At 39.6% G+C, this 15,589-nt stretch overlaps 1 protein-coding gene across 2 annotated transcripts in view; it reads right to left on the bottom strand.

The window, feature by feature from the left end:
- Positions 1 to 7,359: 7,359 nt before the first annotated feature.
- LMLN (leishmanolysin like peptidase) overlaps positions 7,360 to 15,589 on the bottom strand; it is an 87,771-nt gene continuing 79,541 nt past the window's right edge. For both annotated transcript variants that reach the window (XM_025990223.2, XM_072728208.1), the window contains exon 17: positions 7,360 to 11,232. In XM_025990223.2, coding sequence (XP_025846008.1) covers positions 11,132 to 11,232 — 101 coding nt within the window. In that variant the 3' untranslated portion in view covers positions 7,360 to 11,131. The remainder of the gene's footprint in view (positions 11,233 to 15,589) is intronic.

Below are 15,589 nucleotides of genomic sequence, written 5' to 3' on the forward strand. Positions count from 1 at the left end.
GGACCTGAGTGGAAGGCAGACACTCAACCGTTAAGCCATCCAAGCGTCCCAAGGGAGACAGAATCTTAAGTAGGCTCCACACCCAGTGCATGACCCCACAAAGGGCTCCATCTCACAACCCTGAAATTGTGACCTGAGTCAAAATCAAGAGCTGGACACCTAACTGACTGAGCCACCCAGGCACCCCTTGAGCTACAATATATATACAGAAGGACTCCAGGTCACAAAAAACTTACTTGGTCTTAAAGCCAGATCTCTCTGCTACCAAGGCTTTGCTCTTATTTACCACTTGTTAAAAGACAAAACTCAAATGAATAAATTTGAAGATGTAATTGGCTTTCTTAAGCAATTCATGAATCTGGCAGCGTCCCATCTAACAACTAGAGGGGAGTTCATGAGAAGGAAAATTATTAGCAACAGATAAGAAAGGATTGCTTTAGGCAAGATCACCATCTCGGATGGAGAAGGGCAGGAGGTCCTACCATGCAGGTGACTTCATCTTCCTTTTGGGGGATGGAGAAGGTGGAGACAACAGATGACCTCATTGGTGCTTTTTGGAAAATTCCCAACTGACTAGTTAAAACTTTTCCTGGGGAGGTTGGAATTGAACTTAGGTTAGGTATTAAACTGTAGTTTGGTGACTTGGCCTGGCTCAAGAGGCACCATTTTGGGCCTGTGGTTTTCTTTTTAACACACCTTATGTTAACTCCCCAAAATTCACATATACACTACTTCACATAATCTCTGCACTGGTGGATAGCAGGTTCAAATTGTCTTTCTTTTTCAGGTTTCCTTTGTTTGTCTCTGTTTCCCAAATATGCTGGGAGGGGAAGCCAGCTAGGGCATTCAGAGTATGCCTGAAGAATCACCCAGTACATAGCAGTGGATAATTCGCAGGATCAGCCCTTTAATCTAGTTTAACCACTACCAAAGGGAGCCAAGGCAGAGCTGAAGCATGCAGACCTATAGGATTAGGCCAATCTCAAAGCCATGCTGCTTTCTAATGATGAGAAAGGCATATATGAACCTGGGAAGGAAGGGGAATAATTTCTGGGAAGGGGTGAATTTTGGATTTTTATGCTTGAATTCTTTTGGGCATTGGGCCATTTTGCTTTCTTTTCCAGGGAAGTATCTTCCATGACCCTTCAAAAATCTATTCCTCTTTAGAGTAATAAGAGTTCAATAAATGACAGTAGGGACGCCTGGATGGCTCAGTGGTTGAGCATCTGCCTTTGGTTCACGTCATGATCCTAGGGTCCTGGGATTGAATCCCACATCCGGCTCCCTGCAGGGAACCTGCTTCTCCCTCTGCCTATGTTTCTGCCTTGCCTCTCTCTCGGTCTCTCATGAATAAAGAAATAAATAAAATCTTTTTAAAAAATGACACTAAAATTGTACTTGGAAAAAAAACTAAGTAAGAATCCTTCCTTCAGGCCAAATGTCAAAATTAATTCCTGTTGGGGCACCTGAATGGCTCAGTCAGTTAAGAGTCTGATTCTTGATTCTGGCTCAGGTCATGAACTCAGGGTTGTGAGATCAAGCCCCACATTGGGTTCCATGCTGGGCATGGAGCCTGATTAAGATTCTCTGTCCCTCTCTGCCTGTTCCCCTTACTCCCCAATGCACATTTTCTCTCTCTCTCTCTAAAAAAACAAAAAACAAAAAACAAACTCCTACTCCTACCATATTAAAGAACAAAATATAAAACTTAAAAGAACCAGAATAAAATATAGGTGAATAGTTAAACTAGAAATAACGTAAATGCCCATCAGAAGGAGAATGGCTAAATAAATGATGCCACATTCATAGTGAGTACCAACATTATTATAAACTATAAGGTAAACCTAAGTTTAAAGACCTGGAAAGATTACTGTGTTGAACCGGTAAGCAATAAATACAAGACACAAAACAGTGAGTAGAGGGATACCACTTTTATTTTTAAGGTTACACAACTAGTTTACATTTATGCATACATATAAGAGTCAAATTTGAAAAGTGTTAGAAAAGAAACAACAGGCCCAAAATGAGGTAATTTGTGCTAAGTCTCACAACAGCAATACCAACCTAACCTAACTGAAGTTTCAACTTCTCTCAGGATTATAACCAACTAGTCAATCTGAATTACCTGGTCAGCACTAGTGAGGTAATCCATCTGAGAGACTCCCATCTTTCCTTAAAGCTTGGTGACTTTGCCTCAATCCACTCTTTGCTAGAAACTTCATTTTCCACCCCCTTCTCCCTATGAAATCCTTCCATTTTGCACAGCTTCTTGGAGCTCCTATTTGTTAGAGGGGATGTTGCCTGATTTATGAATCTTTGAATAAAGCCAATGAGAGCTTCAAATGTACTCAGTTGAATTTTGTTTTCAGATTTTTTTTTTTTAAGTAATCTCTACATCCAACATGGGGCCTGAACTCACAACCCTGAGATCAAGTCACATGCTCCACTAACTGAGCCAGCCAGGTTCTCCCTGAATTTTGTTATTTAACAAAGGATATGTACCAAACTGGGGCCCTTTAGGTACCTCTGGAGGGATAGAAATGAAGGGCCCAGAAGAAGGAGGAGCACATTTACTTCTTTCTCTACATAATATTTTAAAGAGTGAAAACTATAAATTATTTCTATTATTTAAAAAAATATTTGTTAGAGTGAGAGAGAGAGAGAGAGAGAGCGCGCATGCATGTGTGTGTGCATGAGCACACATGAGGTTAGGGAGGAGCAGAGGTAGAGGGAGAAGTAGGCTCCCCCGCCAAGCAGGGAGCCCAATGCAGGGCTTGAGCCCAGGACCCTGAAATCATGACCTGAGCTGAAGGCAGATGATTAGCCAACTGAGCCACCCAGGTACCCCAAATTATTTTGATTATTTGTGCTCAGTAATTCTCCAAATAAAAAATCTAAACAATCTTTGAAAAGTGGGAAAAAAAATCCATATAATAAGGGTAAGGGGGGATCCCTGGGTGGTGCAGTGGTTTAGTGCCTGCCTTTGGCCCAGGGCGCGATCCTGGAGACCCGGGATCGAATCCCACGTCGGGCTCCCGGTGCATGGAGCCTGCTTCTCCCTCTGCCTGTGTCTCTGCCTCTCTCTCTCTCTCTCTCTCTCTGTGACTATCATAAATAAATAAAAAATTAAAAAAAAATAAGGGTAAGGAAGTTTTTCTAAGCATAACACCGAAGACAAAAACCATAGGGGAAATTATTTAAAGAGCTAAAACTCTCATCTAACAAACAATAAAGTTGTAAAAAAAGTGTTTGCAACACAAGATTGTGGTAGATACTGAGAGTTAGCTCTCTCAATCTCCATTCCTGCATCCCTCTGTGTATAGAGTGTATAAAGCTTTAAATTAAACTAGATTTCTGACACTCCCCTGCAGTTAGGATTCTGTATGTAAATTAGGATCTGCCAGTTGGATGCACTCACAGTATTTTAGAAGCAGACCTGAAGCAGCGCCCATCTTTCTGCTGCTGCAGCTATTAGCAACCGAGATTTTTTTTTTTTTTTTTTTTTTTAAGCAACCGAGATTATGGAGACCCAAGTCCTTAGAGGCAGCTGCAGTCATACCCAGAGGTCCAGTGTCTTATCTTAAGCTTTGTGGATACTGAAGGCAGCTTTGGCTCAGGAAACAGAAAAGTAAAACCACAGAAAAGAGAACAAAAATGAAAGGAGCATAGGGACAAGAGATGCTGTTGACAACACCTTAAAAAAGACAGTGGACAGAAATGAGAAAAGGACAAGGAAATAAAAAATTAAGGAGTAGAGAAAAAGTGATAATAATTGAAGACAATACGTAATATTCCTAAAAGAGGAAAACTGAAAACAGAAAATAAAAAGATGAAATTTTAAAAAAAATTATGAAATAATTTTTGAAATAAAAGATTTGATTCTATGGACTGAACAGGCACACACTGTCTTCCAGGAAACATGGACCCAGAACAGTCACTACCCAAACATAGCTCTTTGCAAAAGCTTAAGCCTTCAGTATTCTTCAAATCTCAAACCTCATTCACGGCAGACAACGAGGACTTCCTTTCTAGAGCCAGGGACCTAGCTTCCAGCCTCCAGACCTAAAAATGTGCTCCTGCTTCCCTCCATGTCCCATCTCACAGTGGGCGATATACCTCATGGGCTGCTCTTGGTTTCTTTTTTTTTTTTTTTTTAAGATTTTATTTGTTTATTCATGAGAGATACAGGGAGAGAGGCAGAGACACAGGCAGAGGGAGAAGCAGGCTCCATGCAGGGAGCCCATGTGGGACTCGATCCTGGGCCTCCAGGATCACGCCCTGGGCTGACGGCAGGGGCTAAACCGCTGAGCCACGTGGGCTGCCCTGCTCCTAGTTTCTATCTTCTCAGAGCCTGACTTTACTGCTATCTCAGTCTCCTGTATTTTCAGCCTTGCTCTCACCCTGTCTCCCATCTTTACATTTTATCTTACCAACTTCTAGCCTATACTTCCCCGTAAATGCTTGTTCAGTTGTCGCCATCCTTCACTGCTCCAGGACAAAGACCATGTCTGTTGGTTTCTTGTGGACCATGGGAAGGCCCAGTAAGTGCCTGCCTGACACAGTTGGTGCTAAATGCAAGTACCCAACAAATGCTATTTCAATGTTATACCACTAGATTCAGTATCTCCGCTGTGCTGTCAGAAGGCACTCGCAGCGCACGTACCCCTGGGAGTCCAGATAAAAGGCAGCCCCTTCCCAACACAATGCAGTCTGCTCAGTCTGCATTTACTCTTGTTTCTCTTGTCCTGTTTCCCTAATCTTTCACTAACTCCAGGACTTCTTTTTCCTCTATAGATTCACCTTCACTGCTTCTGCCTCTGGACTAAATGACTTCTGCATCTATGCCTTTCGCTTACCTACCCACCCTGGAGTTGACCCACCGTGTTCCTCAGCTCAGTGGATTCCAGTCTGCTCGTTCTCACTACTATGCCTCCTGGGCCACGGTGCGTGGGCAGCCACAGCAGACACTGTCATTCCTGATCTGGAAACTAAATAGTGACATGGAAATCATAAAATAGCAGGAACAGACTGAAGGGGCATAGGAGTTTCTGGTTTCCACCAGGTTAGTAAATTAGTGAGGGCTGCTGGCTCCCTCAGTCTGTCTTTAAGAAATGATGGATGGATGGGACCCCTCACTACCGCTCCCAGGCAATGATGCCACCAGAGAGATATGTACACATACTTGAGAAAATGGACTGTCTTAAATTGATGATGAGGAAGCAGGAGGCATGGCCCATATGCTTGGGTGGAGTGAGAGGATAAATTAGACAAAAATGGAGAAAACCCCCCATCTGTGGAAATCCAGAATGGTGCATAGTGCTGATACAGAGGTTCTGGGCCAAGATCCTAATGTGGCAAAGCCACTAACTTACCTCACTCTGAGCACTGACCTGCCTCAGACATTTCATTTCTTCATTTTTCTTTCCACTGTGAAGATACTTATCCCTAAGGGTTATTTAGCATCTATATAGCACTTACTGGCTCCTTCTTCACTCATTTGTCAAACCTATGATAAGAAATGCAGATTTTACAGATTTTACTTATTTCATAGCAAGCATACAATTTCACAACTAACCAAATCATTTTATTTATTTTTTTAAAGGTGGTTCCAAGCTAGGCCTCATGAGCCTGAGATTAAGATCTGAGCTGAGATCAAGAATCAGATGCTTGGGGCACCTGGGTGGTTCAATTGGTTCAGCATCTGACTCTTGATTTCAGCACAGGTCTTGACCCCAGGGTTGTGAGTTTGAGCTCTCCATGCCCAGCATGAAGCCTACTTAAAAAAAATAAATAGTTAGATGCTTAACCAACTGAACCACTCAGGGTGTCCCTAAATCATTTTAGAATAGTGGCATAACCTGTTTAAGATTTAAGACTCTGGGGCCTGGGGTGGCAAAGTGTGCTGAGGCATGTGACAAGAGAGCAAATTCTATTCTTTGTGGTTATCTTGCTTACATTACATTTTCATGACCTCAAACAGATACATCAAAATCTTCAAGATAGGGGATCCCTGGGTGGCTCAGTGGTTTAGCGCCTGCCTTTGGCCCAGGGTGCGATCCTGGAGTCCCGGGATCAAGTCCCGCATCGGGCTCCCTGCATGGAGCCTGCTTCTCCCTCTGCCTGTGTCTCTGCCTCTCTCTCTCTGTCTATCATGAATAAATAAATAAAATCTTTAAAAAAAAAAAATCTTCAAGATATACACATTCATATGTGTGAATGCATGTGAAAATCTCTTCCAAGTTGGTTGTAGCCCTCTTGAAATGTCACTATGAAACCTAATGGGGTGGGGAGAGGAAACCAGGAGGTGTTCACATACTGTGACTTGAGTATTTCCAAATGTGATAATGTCGGAAAGTTGTTGAGTCACTGTTTCTAAATTGAAAAAATTAACTATTAGTGGCATTGAGTGTTAAAGTGGCATTGAGTCGAAGATACTAATGTCTATGAATAATACCTATGAAATAAGCTATATTTTATGAACATACCATACCCAAAGGTAAATAGTATAATATGTAAGATGGAGACAGCTTTATCTTCAGTATGCTATGCAAATAATACTGGCTTAATTCAGCTACTTGAAGTAATTTATTACATATAGTTTTAGTTGCTTTTAGGAGATATTTAAAGCTTAAGAAAATCTAAATATTATTAAAATTTCCCACAATCAGGTCACACATGCTAGGTTTAATCAACTTCATATGGGCAGCCCAGGTGGCTCAGTGGTTTAGCACCATCTTCAGCCCAGGGCCTGATCCTGGAGACCCGGGATCGAGCCCCACGTGAGGCTCCCTGCATGGGGCCTGCTTCTCCCTCTCCCTGTGTCTCTCATGAATAAATAAATAAAATCTTAAAAAAAAAAATCAACTTCATAAAATGTTTGGGTCTATGCCACTGGACGGAATGGCTCCAAGTGCACATGGTGAAAGCATGTTCAGGAGATAGATTCTCCTTTCTCAAACTACATTCAGGTTATGAAGAAGAATCACACTCCAAGACTAAAGCCACAATCTACTTGCTGCTACTCCAGAGTGTGGTATGTGAATGTTCCAGGGTGGTCATGCAAGGAGACTCATAGTCCACAGCATAAAACAAAAGCGACTGGAATAATCTGCAGCCAGAGAAGCTTGACTTGAATGGTTTTAGTGTGCTCCTTTTCCTACATAAGTACTTGAGGAGGGCTACTCACTATAGCTTTACATAAGATCTGTCCCTATTCTCTAAGTAGGATAATTTACTCCATTTAAAGTAGAAATTGAATTATTTCACAATAAGCTCCTCATCTTCCCCAAATAGTGCGCACGGCTTGTGTTCTTCATCCAAATTTTTAAAAATTGATGGTAAGTAAAGACAAGATACAGATTGGTTTCCATTTTTATTAAAGTTCTGTTTTTGTTTTTGTTTTTTTTTTACTAAGGAATACATTACACGTAAAGTTCAATAACACAAATAAAGATTAGTTCTCAAATCTTCTATTTCATTTATCAAAAATGTAAACATAAAAGAAAATAATTTACCATTTCTTTCCCTATCCTGACTGTATAAAAAAAAAAAAAAAGTCATCCTTTCAGGTTATTTCTTTCTTCAGAATGAGTAGCACAGACGTTATTAAAATATATTTGTCCTCCAGCCAGGGCTGCAAGGACATGGCATGAATGACTAGTGCCCACTGTGAAAAGGGTCTGTGAGGCTGTCACTGACCACTGTCCATCTCCTCTACCAGGACTGTTCAAATGCCCTCAGAGATGGCTCTTCTCTCTCCACTCGATGTCCAAGGACACGGACAGCGCTACGGCACTGAGCACAAGACACTGTGATGAACATGATGTGCAAGCTGGCATATTCCAGGACACAATCAGAGCCAGCAATGACCTACCGAGTCTGGATGAGTGTTAGTCATAGAATATTAGAGTTGAAAGACTCTGAGAAAGCAGCTAGTCATTTTACAGTTCATCTCATTCAGTAAGTCTTCTATAATATTGAGGAGAATATTGATTAAATTTTATAGAATACTCAGGTATATTTATGTATCTTCCTAAAGTCACTTAAACTTCATTAATTTGTTTCATCTTCAAATATTGATAAACTCTAAGCCAACATACTAGGCTGAAGCTAATTTCAAGCATAATTTATAACATTTTAAGAATGTCTATTTGGACTTAACAAAAATAAATATCCTTAAGAAGTAAGTAAGGGAAAAGGATGTTCTTCAGGAGGATATTAGAGGGGTCTACATTAAGACTACCAGTTTCTTAACTGCTTGCCAGTTTCTTTAAAGCTGTCAGCTTAAGTCTGCCTACATGGCTTTTGCTGCCTTCCTGTAAATTCTGTTCTTGAAAACCTGAGAAACAAATTCACTTGTTATTGACAATTGGGACATTAATACTATCAAAATGAACCTAAATCTGAACTGAAAACTGAGGTAGTCTAGTCAGTTTTTATATGCACTCCACACTTTTTGAGTCAGAGACTCTATTGTCTGTCCTCAGATCAGCCACTCCTCCTTCTCCTCCCACCTCACTTCCACCAGTGGCCGCAGTCTGCTAGTCTTCTCAGTGAACCACTTTTGTTAACATAAAGGGCATCCTGCCACAGGATACCAACATTTAGGCCATTTCAAATTCTTCAGTTCAAAGATGAATCCTAGCCTACTAATTCTGCATTAAAATCTCAGATTTTAAGTGTGTTTTTAGAATATGGTCATATTCTAAGTGACTCAAATGTTCCCTTTAACATTTCTTACAGGTTCAGTGGCCTTCTAAGTCTTCAAGGAGTACACTAGGAGGAATCGGTGATAAGCAACCACTCTCAAGACTCGTTGAAGAAGGAAGACACAGGAGCCATTAGTTACCCTCAGAAAGTCAAGATTTCTTAGCCTCGTACTTCATCAAATTCCTTATTTGTGCAGAGAAAACACTAGGGTATCAGATTCCAAGCTTAATAAATATATATAGAAAAAATGTCATCTATAATATTTTCTTCAGAAAGTCATTAGTGCAAATATAATTATATCAATAAAAAATAAAGCAAAAATATATTTCAAGTATAAAAAGCACCATGCTCGGAAACAATACTACCTAAATGGCATTACTGCACAACAGTCAAAATATAATCAAACCTACCATTGTGAATCTCAAATATACTATCCATTGTATTTTTGGTGAAATTCTTTATACAACTTTGCAGGATGATTCATAATCACAATAGATATATAAATTTAGAGTTTTATGATTTTCTTTAAAAATACACTCTACACTTTTCTCTGACCTTTAAAGTAAGTGTGATAAAGGCAGAAAACTGAGCACTGGCCTGACACCATTACTATTAGTTTCTCTTTAGCTGAAGTCGGCTATGCTAGAGACTCCCAGCTTTTTTACAATGACAAATACCTCCAATTTAAAACTGCATGCAAATACATATTTAAAATTTATGCATTAGAAAAAAGCGGCTTTCCTCTATGCTGGGGTGGTAGTTTGGCTCCAATACCAAATAATCAGTTGGAATTATACTGCTTGCTCACTTAACACAATCTCTTAAATGGAGCACTCAATAACTATATGCTGAGTTAAAGAACCAATGAATGAATGAATGAGTGAAAAAATCTTGTCCAGGAGTTATGTTTATAATGCTGCAGGATTTCATTAGCTGTAGAGAGAACTGGGCATTACTAATCATTAATAAATTTCAAATTGGAATTACTAAGAGGGAGTGGTAAGCTCTAGTACCAGAGCAGAATTGCTTCTGAGGATGAGAGTCTACGTGGTAACAAGAGTGTCAAAAGAAGGAAGCAAAAAATTATCTCCTTTTACGTTGTTTGTTTTTGCCTGCCAAATCCATTCCCTTGTCTGTGGTTTCGCTGGATAGTAGGTAGTGACAATGGGAATCTTGTTCATCCATTCATAAATGTTACTAATGAGATGACAAGGCATTTGGCTACCTTACCAGAGTCATAGTTACTACTGCCATTTACCTGTGCTTCATTGAGCTTCTTCATTTTGACATTCAGAGCACTTGGCAGAAATCACACTGAATCAAGAACATCACTTCCTTTTAAAGGACAGGCAATTTTCTGACTTCTGTCGACTGAGTTTTATGTTGTGGGTAAAGGCAGCCCTACTAAATAGGCCCTACACCCAACCTGCACTTTGCTATTAGTAAACAATTCAGGCCACCTTGTTTTGACTCATATTTTTCTTCTTATATATGATTTTCAGATAGTAGAAATTCTTCTGTAACACTTTCGTGGCATACTTGCAAGTAACTGCATATCTCCCTATGTAGTACCATAATTTATCTTCATTAGTCAAAAAGGAATAGTTCTGTTTTTGCTGGATTACAGTTGTCATAATTATTATCTGAAAAACATACAATTATGTTTTCTTCTGTTTGCATGTCTTCAGTGTTCTTACAGGGCAGAGTATTTTTCTCTCTCTGCTCCCACAGTTTTTCAAGTCATTATTAAACTACTGGAGAATACACTGAAGGGTCTACCAACACATAATGGTTCAGTAGTAAACTGTCACATAGCTGGTTTGAAAAAGGCAAGCATGGTTAAATCATAAGATGAGCAAAACGTAATAAAAAAAAGCCTTTTAGAATAATGAGGACAATGTTTTAAGACTATCATGCACAGCTATTAAATTCAATATAGGTACAGCAGTGATGTAGAAACCCAATTCAATTACTATCTGTAAGTCAAAGGACAATTTATACTTTTAAGGACAGGATTCATAACTTATAATCTTGTAATAGCTGTTTTTTAAGTTGCTGCAGTACTGATGAACTTTCCCAACATTTTAGGTTAATGAAAATGCTGGGGTATGTAATCACTCTGAAAATTTCACCAATTATCTCATTTTCAAAGGCAAACTTCAGGCAGGTTATATATCTTGACAGATAAAGACATGGTGACTTAGAATTCCTTCTCCTCCTCCAACCTCTGAGGCTGTTGGGCTGCTGCTGAAAGTGACTGCTGTGAAGTTCTGCTTCAAGGTCCGACTGTGGTCAACACTTCCAAGCCAAAGTCAGGAACATCACTTTTGCCATCTGTACAGGCTGGCACTCACCCAGATTTTGTGCTTTGTTCGGAAGAACATGACACAAAGGAATGTCTTGAGAATTCACTTTTCCACTCCTAGTGCCATGCACACAGAAGAAATCCAGCCAGCAGAGGAAAGAGATTGCCTAGCAGAAGCCAGAGGGTGGCTACCAGGCTAGAGGAACGGGAACAGAGATCTAGGGTAGAAAACAAGAAATTGACTTTCTGGAGACATTTCTGGAATAAATCATACCAACTAAAAACTGACAGATGAGTACAGGTGACTATTAAAAGGTAAACAAGGACCACCTTGGAGAGGAGAATCAAAATTAACTTCCTGAAACCTAGATATGCAAAGTCATTTTTATACATTTATGGAAAAAGAACAAAATATTTTATGCAAGAAGAAAAGATGATGTACCCACCATATCGAAGTTAGGAGCAGCACCCCCCCAAAAAAAGAAGTCTTCAGGAAATATCCCAACAAAGCCTAAGATGCTATAAAGGAAAGTAAATAGTGTTGCAATAAATTTCCCAAGATACAGTCACTTGTGCCAGTGGTGCCATGCCAGCAAACTGAAGCTTAGATAACTTTTATGTTCCTCCACTTGACCAGAAACGCGATACCAAGAAAGCTAATCTTCAATTGCTAAGCCAGCTCTGGGATCTGTACTTATTTCCTTTGTCCTTCATCTTTCTATATAAGGTCAGATATGCCACCCCAGCCAATCAACTTAACCCGAGTACTTGTTTCCTGCTTGCAGTTCTTTTCCCTGATTTTGCAGTTCTCTGTACTCTTGAGAGTGGAGATTCCCTGCTTTATGAAGTGTGAAATAAAATTTGCTTAGATCAACTAAATTTTCTTTCTGATTAACACAAGGGAATGCTATTAACAATTATACCAAGACCATAAGCACATGCACTGTCCAGGTAAACATATGGTCCCTGATCTCTAACTACCTACCCATCTATCTGTATCATGCCAGGCTGATACGGAAATGGTAGAAGATTCTATGGTCTTGGGCACTAGGAATAAATTTTAATTTAGCCACATGTTGTTCTCAGGGCTAAAATGACTTCCCGAAATAATTCTCAGAATGGAAAACATTTTTATTGCAGTCAAGAGAACAGGTCAGCCTGACTTTATTTTAGAATGAGTTGTCCTTTCTAATATTTCGATCAATGAAGAATCAACCAAGCTTCAAGTCTGACTTGCTTAAAAGGTGAGAAAAATAATATCAAGGCATCGGAGCTTATTCTTCTGGGCACAAGGCAGTGTGGATAAAGTATTTTTTAAAATTGTTTTACTGCCTGTAAGCCAGGTAAATCATGGGGAATCTCTATTCTTCAATGGAATCATGCTGGTATTTGTTAAATCTTTTAAAAAATCCTACTTAGTAAGAATGGTCCTTCTCAAAGTGTAGTCCTTGTGTCAACAATATCAGCATTACCCTGGAACTTGTTAAAAATGCAAATTTGCAGGCTCCAACCCAGATCTTTAACCTGAAACTCTTGATTTTAACATAATTCTGATGCATGCTAAAGTTTGAGAACTTCTGACTTAGGACTTCACTATCTAATATGGCAGCCACAGCTCTATATGCTACTTAAATCTAAATTAATTAAGATAAAATAGTTTCTCACATTAACCACACTTTACATCTTCAACAGTCATATGTGACTAATGACTATTGTATTGGATAGTGCAAACTATGGAACATTTCCATCAACCCAGAAAGTCCTATGGGATAAATTCTGGCTTAGAGCATCAGGTAGAGTGGTTCTGGCTGCATTAAGGAATGGATCCTGGACAGACTAACAACACAGGCATATTCCTTTATCTCTTGATTTTCAACTTGGCCCAAAGGAAACAGGAGAACTATCATTTATCTACCGTTGGTACTAAAATTTAACAAGCTATTAAAACATTTTTTTTTCAAGCTATTAAAACATTAATGACAGTTTTGGAACATTTGTTCTTCAAAAACACTGCACTTTCTGTGCAAATACTAATTGAAATTAAAAGATTCAAATAGAGGGTTTCAAAGTGAATTAGAGACAATAAGATCTGGGTTTTTATCTGAACTTCATTATTTATTAGTTCATGGATAATACATTACTTAATCTCTTTATTCCTTAGTTTTCTCATGTGTAAAACAATAATTCCTACCTCATGAGATTTTGTGACAGTTAAATGCAATGTTATAGACATAAAGCACTTGGCAAAGTGTCTAACATTCAATAAATGGAAACAAAAACAACCCCTAAGATCTAAAGAGACTAGAAAGAAGTCAGAAATAAATCTTTCATAGTCACTAATGGAAAACTCTCTTAGGCAATACAGAACAACTATCTAGTCACACTCTAATCACATTCTAGCATTTAGAAATGACAACTAGAGAAAAGGAGAGAGAAAACAAGGGGTTCTACGTTCTAAGAGAAATTACAAATAAAAGAAAAGGCCATGTGAACTAACACCTAAGAACAACAACAATCAGAAGAATTTAGGGAGAAGAATATTTTACACTTCCTCCAGAATATTAGCATGTTTTAAATGCATGTCTAAAATGCTTTTGGCATGTTTTAAAGGCATGTCTAAAAACTTAAAAACTTTCATAAAACAAATAGATTAGGGGTGATCATTTAATAAGCTTCATCATAGGTTAATTCTAATTATTAGAATTAAATGCATTAGTATTTCTCATACAAATACATTTAAAGCATCAAAATATTTTTAGAAGTTTGGGGGGTCATAAAAAAGTATTAAACAGAAACAAAATATTTACCTGAAAGAAATATGTCATAGTTTCTTTTTTTTTTTTTTTTTTTAAGATTTTATTTATTTATTCATGAGAGACACAGAGAGAGAGGCAGAGACACAGGCAGAGGGAGAAGCAGGCTCCATGCAGGGAGCCTGACATGGGACTCGATCCCGGGACTCCAGGATCAGGCCCTGGGCTGAAGGCAGGCGCTAAACTGCTGAGCCACCTGGGCTGCCCTCTGTCATAGTTTCTGACACAATGAATATTCAGTGAAGGCTCAGGATGCTCCGTGTTCACGGAGCTCTTCCCACATTAACAAATATGGTAAGTCAGGATATTTTAGAATTTCAACAGTGATGTGTATGTTTAAAAAGTAAGGCCTAAGGGACGCCTGGGTGGCTCAGTGGTTGAGCATCTGCCTTTGGTTTAGATCATGATCCTGGGGTCCTGGGATCAAGTCCCACTTTGGTTCCCTGAGGGGAGCCTGCTTCTCCCTCTGCCTCTGCCTCTGCCTCTCTCTCGTTATCTCTCGTGAATAAAAAAAAAAAAAAAAAAAAAAAAAAGCAAGGCCTAAAATAATCTATTCTTGTAATAGTTACACATTTTTCAAAATTGTAGTAGTGGGGGCATCTGGGTGGCTCAGGTCACGATCTCAGGGTCCTGGGACTGAGCCCCACATGGGGCTCCCTGCTCAGCAGGGAGTCTGCTTCTCCTTCTCCCTCTGCCCCTCCCCATACTTGTGCACACTCTCTCTCTTTCAAATAAATATAATATTTTAAAAAATTGTAGTAGTGATTTGACAGTTGCAACACTCTTCCGAGCCTCCTTCCTCATAGAAATGGGTAAGTTAATAGGGAAATCAAGCACATCCTAGCAGCACCATATCAGAAGGGTGACTGATAAGCAGGGAGCAGAATAAGCAGTCTAAGGTGCAGACTATGCAGGTGGAGGGGTGGGTCGTTTGCCATCTTTACCCCCCACCTTCTTTTAATAGATTCACTTGTCTTTGTCTTACTCCAAGGAGAGGAAATAATGATCTCATAGCCTCTTTACCTGGTCTGGATTTCCCCTCTTTCCCAGACATTCTTCTACAGTACTCCTAAGACTCTCACCCCTGAACCAGCTGGAATAACTATTTCAACTCTAACTGCCAATGGCTCAATATCTGCTCCTCTCTTGGACAATGAAATGGTGACAGATCCTTACAGTTAACTGAGATCAGGCCTGAGGATGGGAACTCCATCAGAACCACCTAACTTGTGGACTGTCAGCCCTCTTGTTCCAGCCAAAGCAATCTGACATTTACAACAAAATTAAGTCATCCTATCAGCTTCATATTAAAAGCTGGGACACCTGGGTGGCTCAGCTGTTGAGCATCTGCCTTCGGCTCAGAGCGTGATCCCAGGGTCCCTGGATCGAGTTCCGCTCGGATTCCCTGCGTGGAGCCTGCTTCTCCCTCGGCCTATGTCTCTGCCTCTCTCTCTCTGTCTCTCATGAATAAATAAATAAAACCTTTAAAAAAAAAAAAAGTAAAAGTTAACTAAGAGTATTGAAGACTATTTGTACTATTTACCACACCAAAAGTACCTAAGATCTTATAAAATTTCAAATAATTCATTGTGTTATTACTATTATAACTGTAGAAAACAGCTAATCCCCAAAGTTCTGTGAAGAAAAGAGCTAACATAGAAGGCCTGAGATTGCCATCCTTCAAAGTCCTACTTGCAAGGATGGCGTTTAGCTGGTGTCTGAGAACAGGTTCCCGCCCAACTTCACAGTAGTGGCCTCTTTC

Source organism: Vulpes vulpes, chromosome 1, assembly GCF_048418805.1.
Source record: "Vulpes vulpes isolate BD-2025 chromosome 1, VulVul3, whole genome shotgun sequence".
NCBI lineage: Eukaryota > Metazoa > Chordata > Mammalia > Carnivora > Canidae > Vulpes > Vulpes vulpes.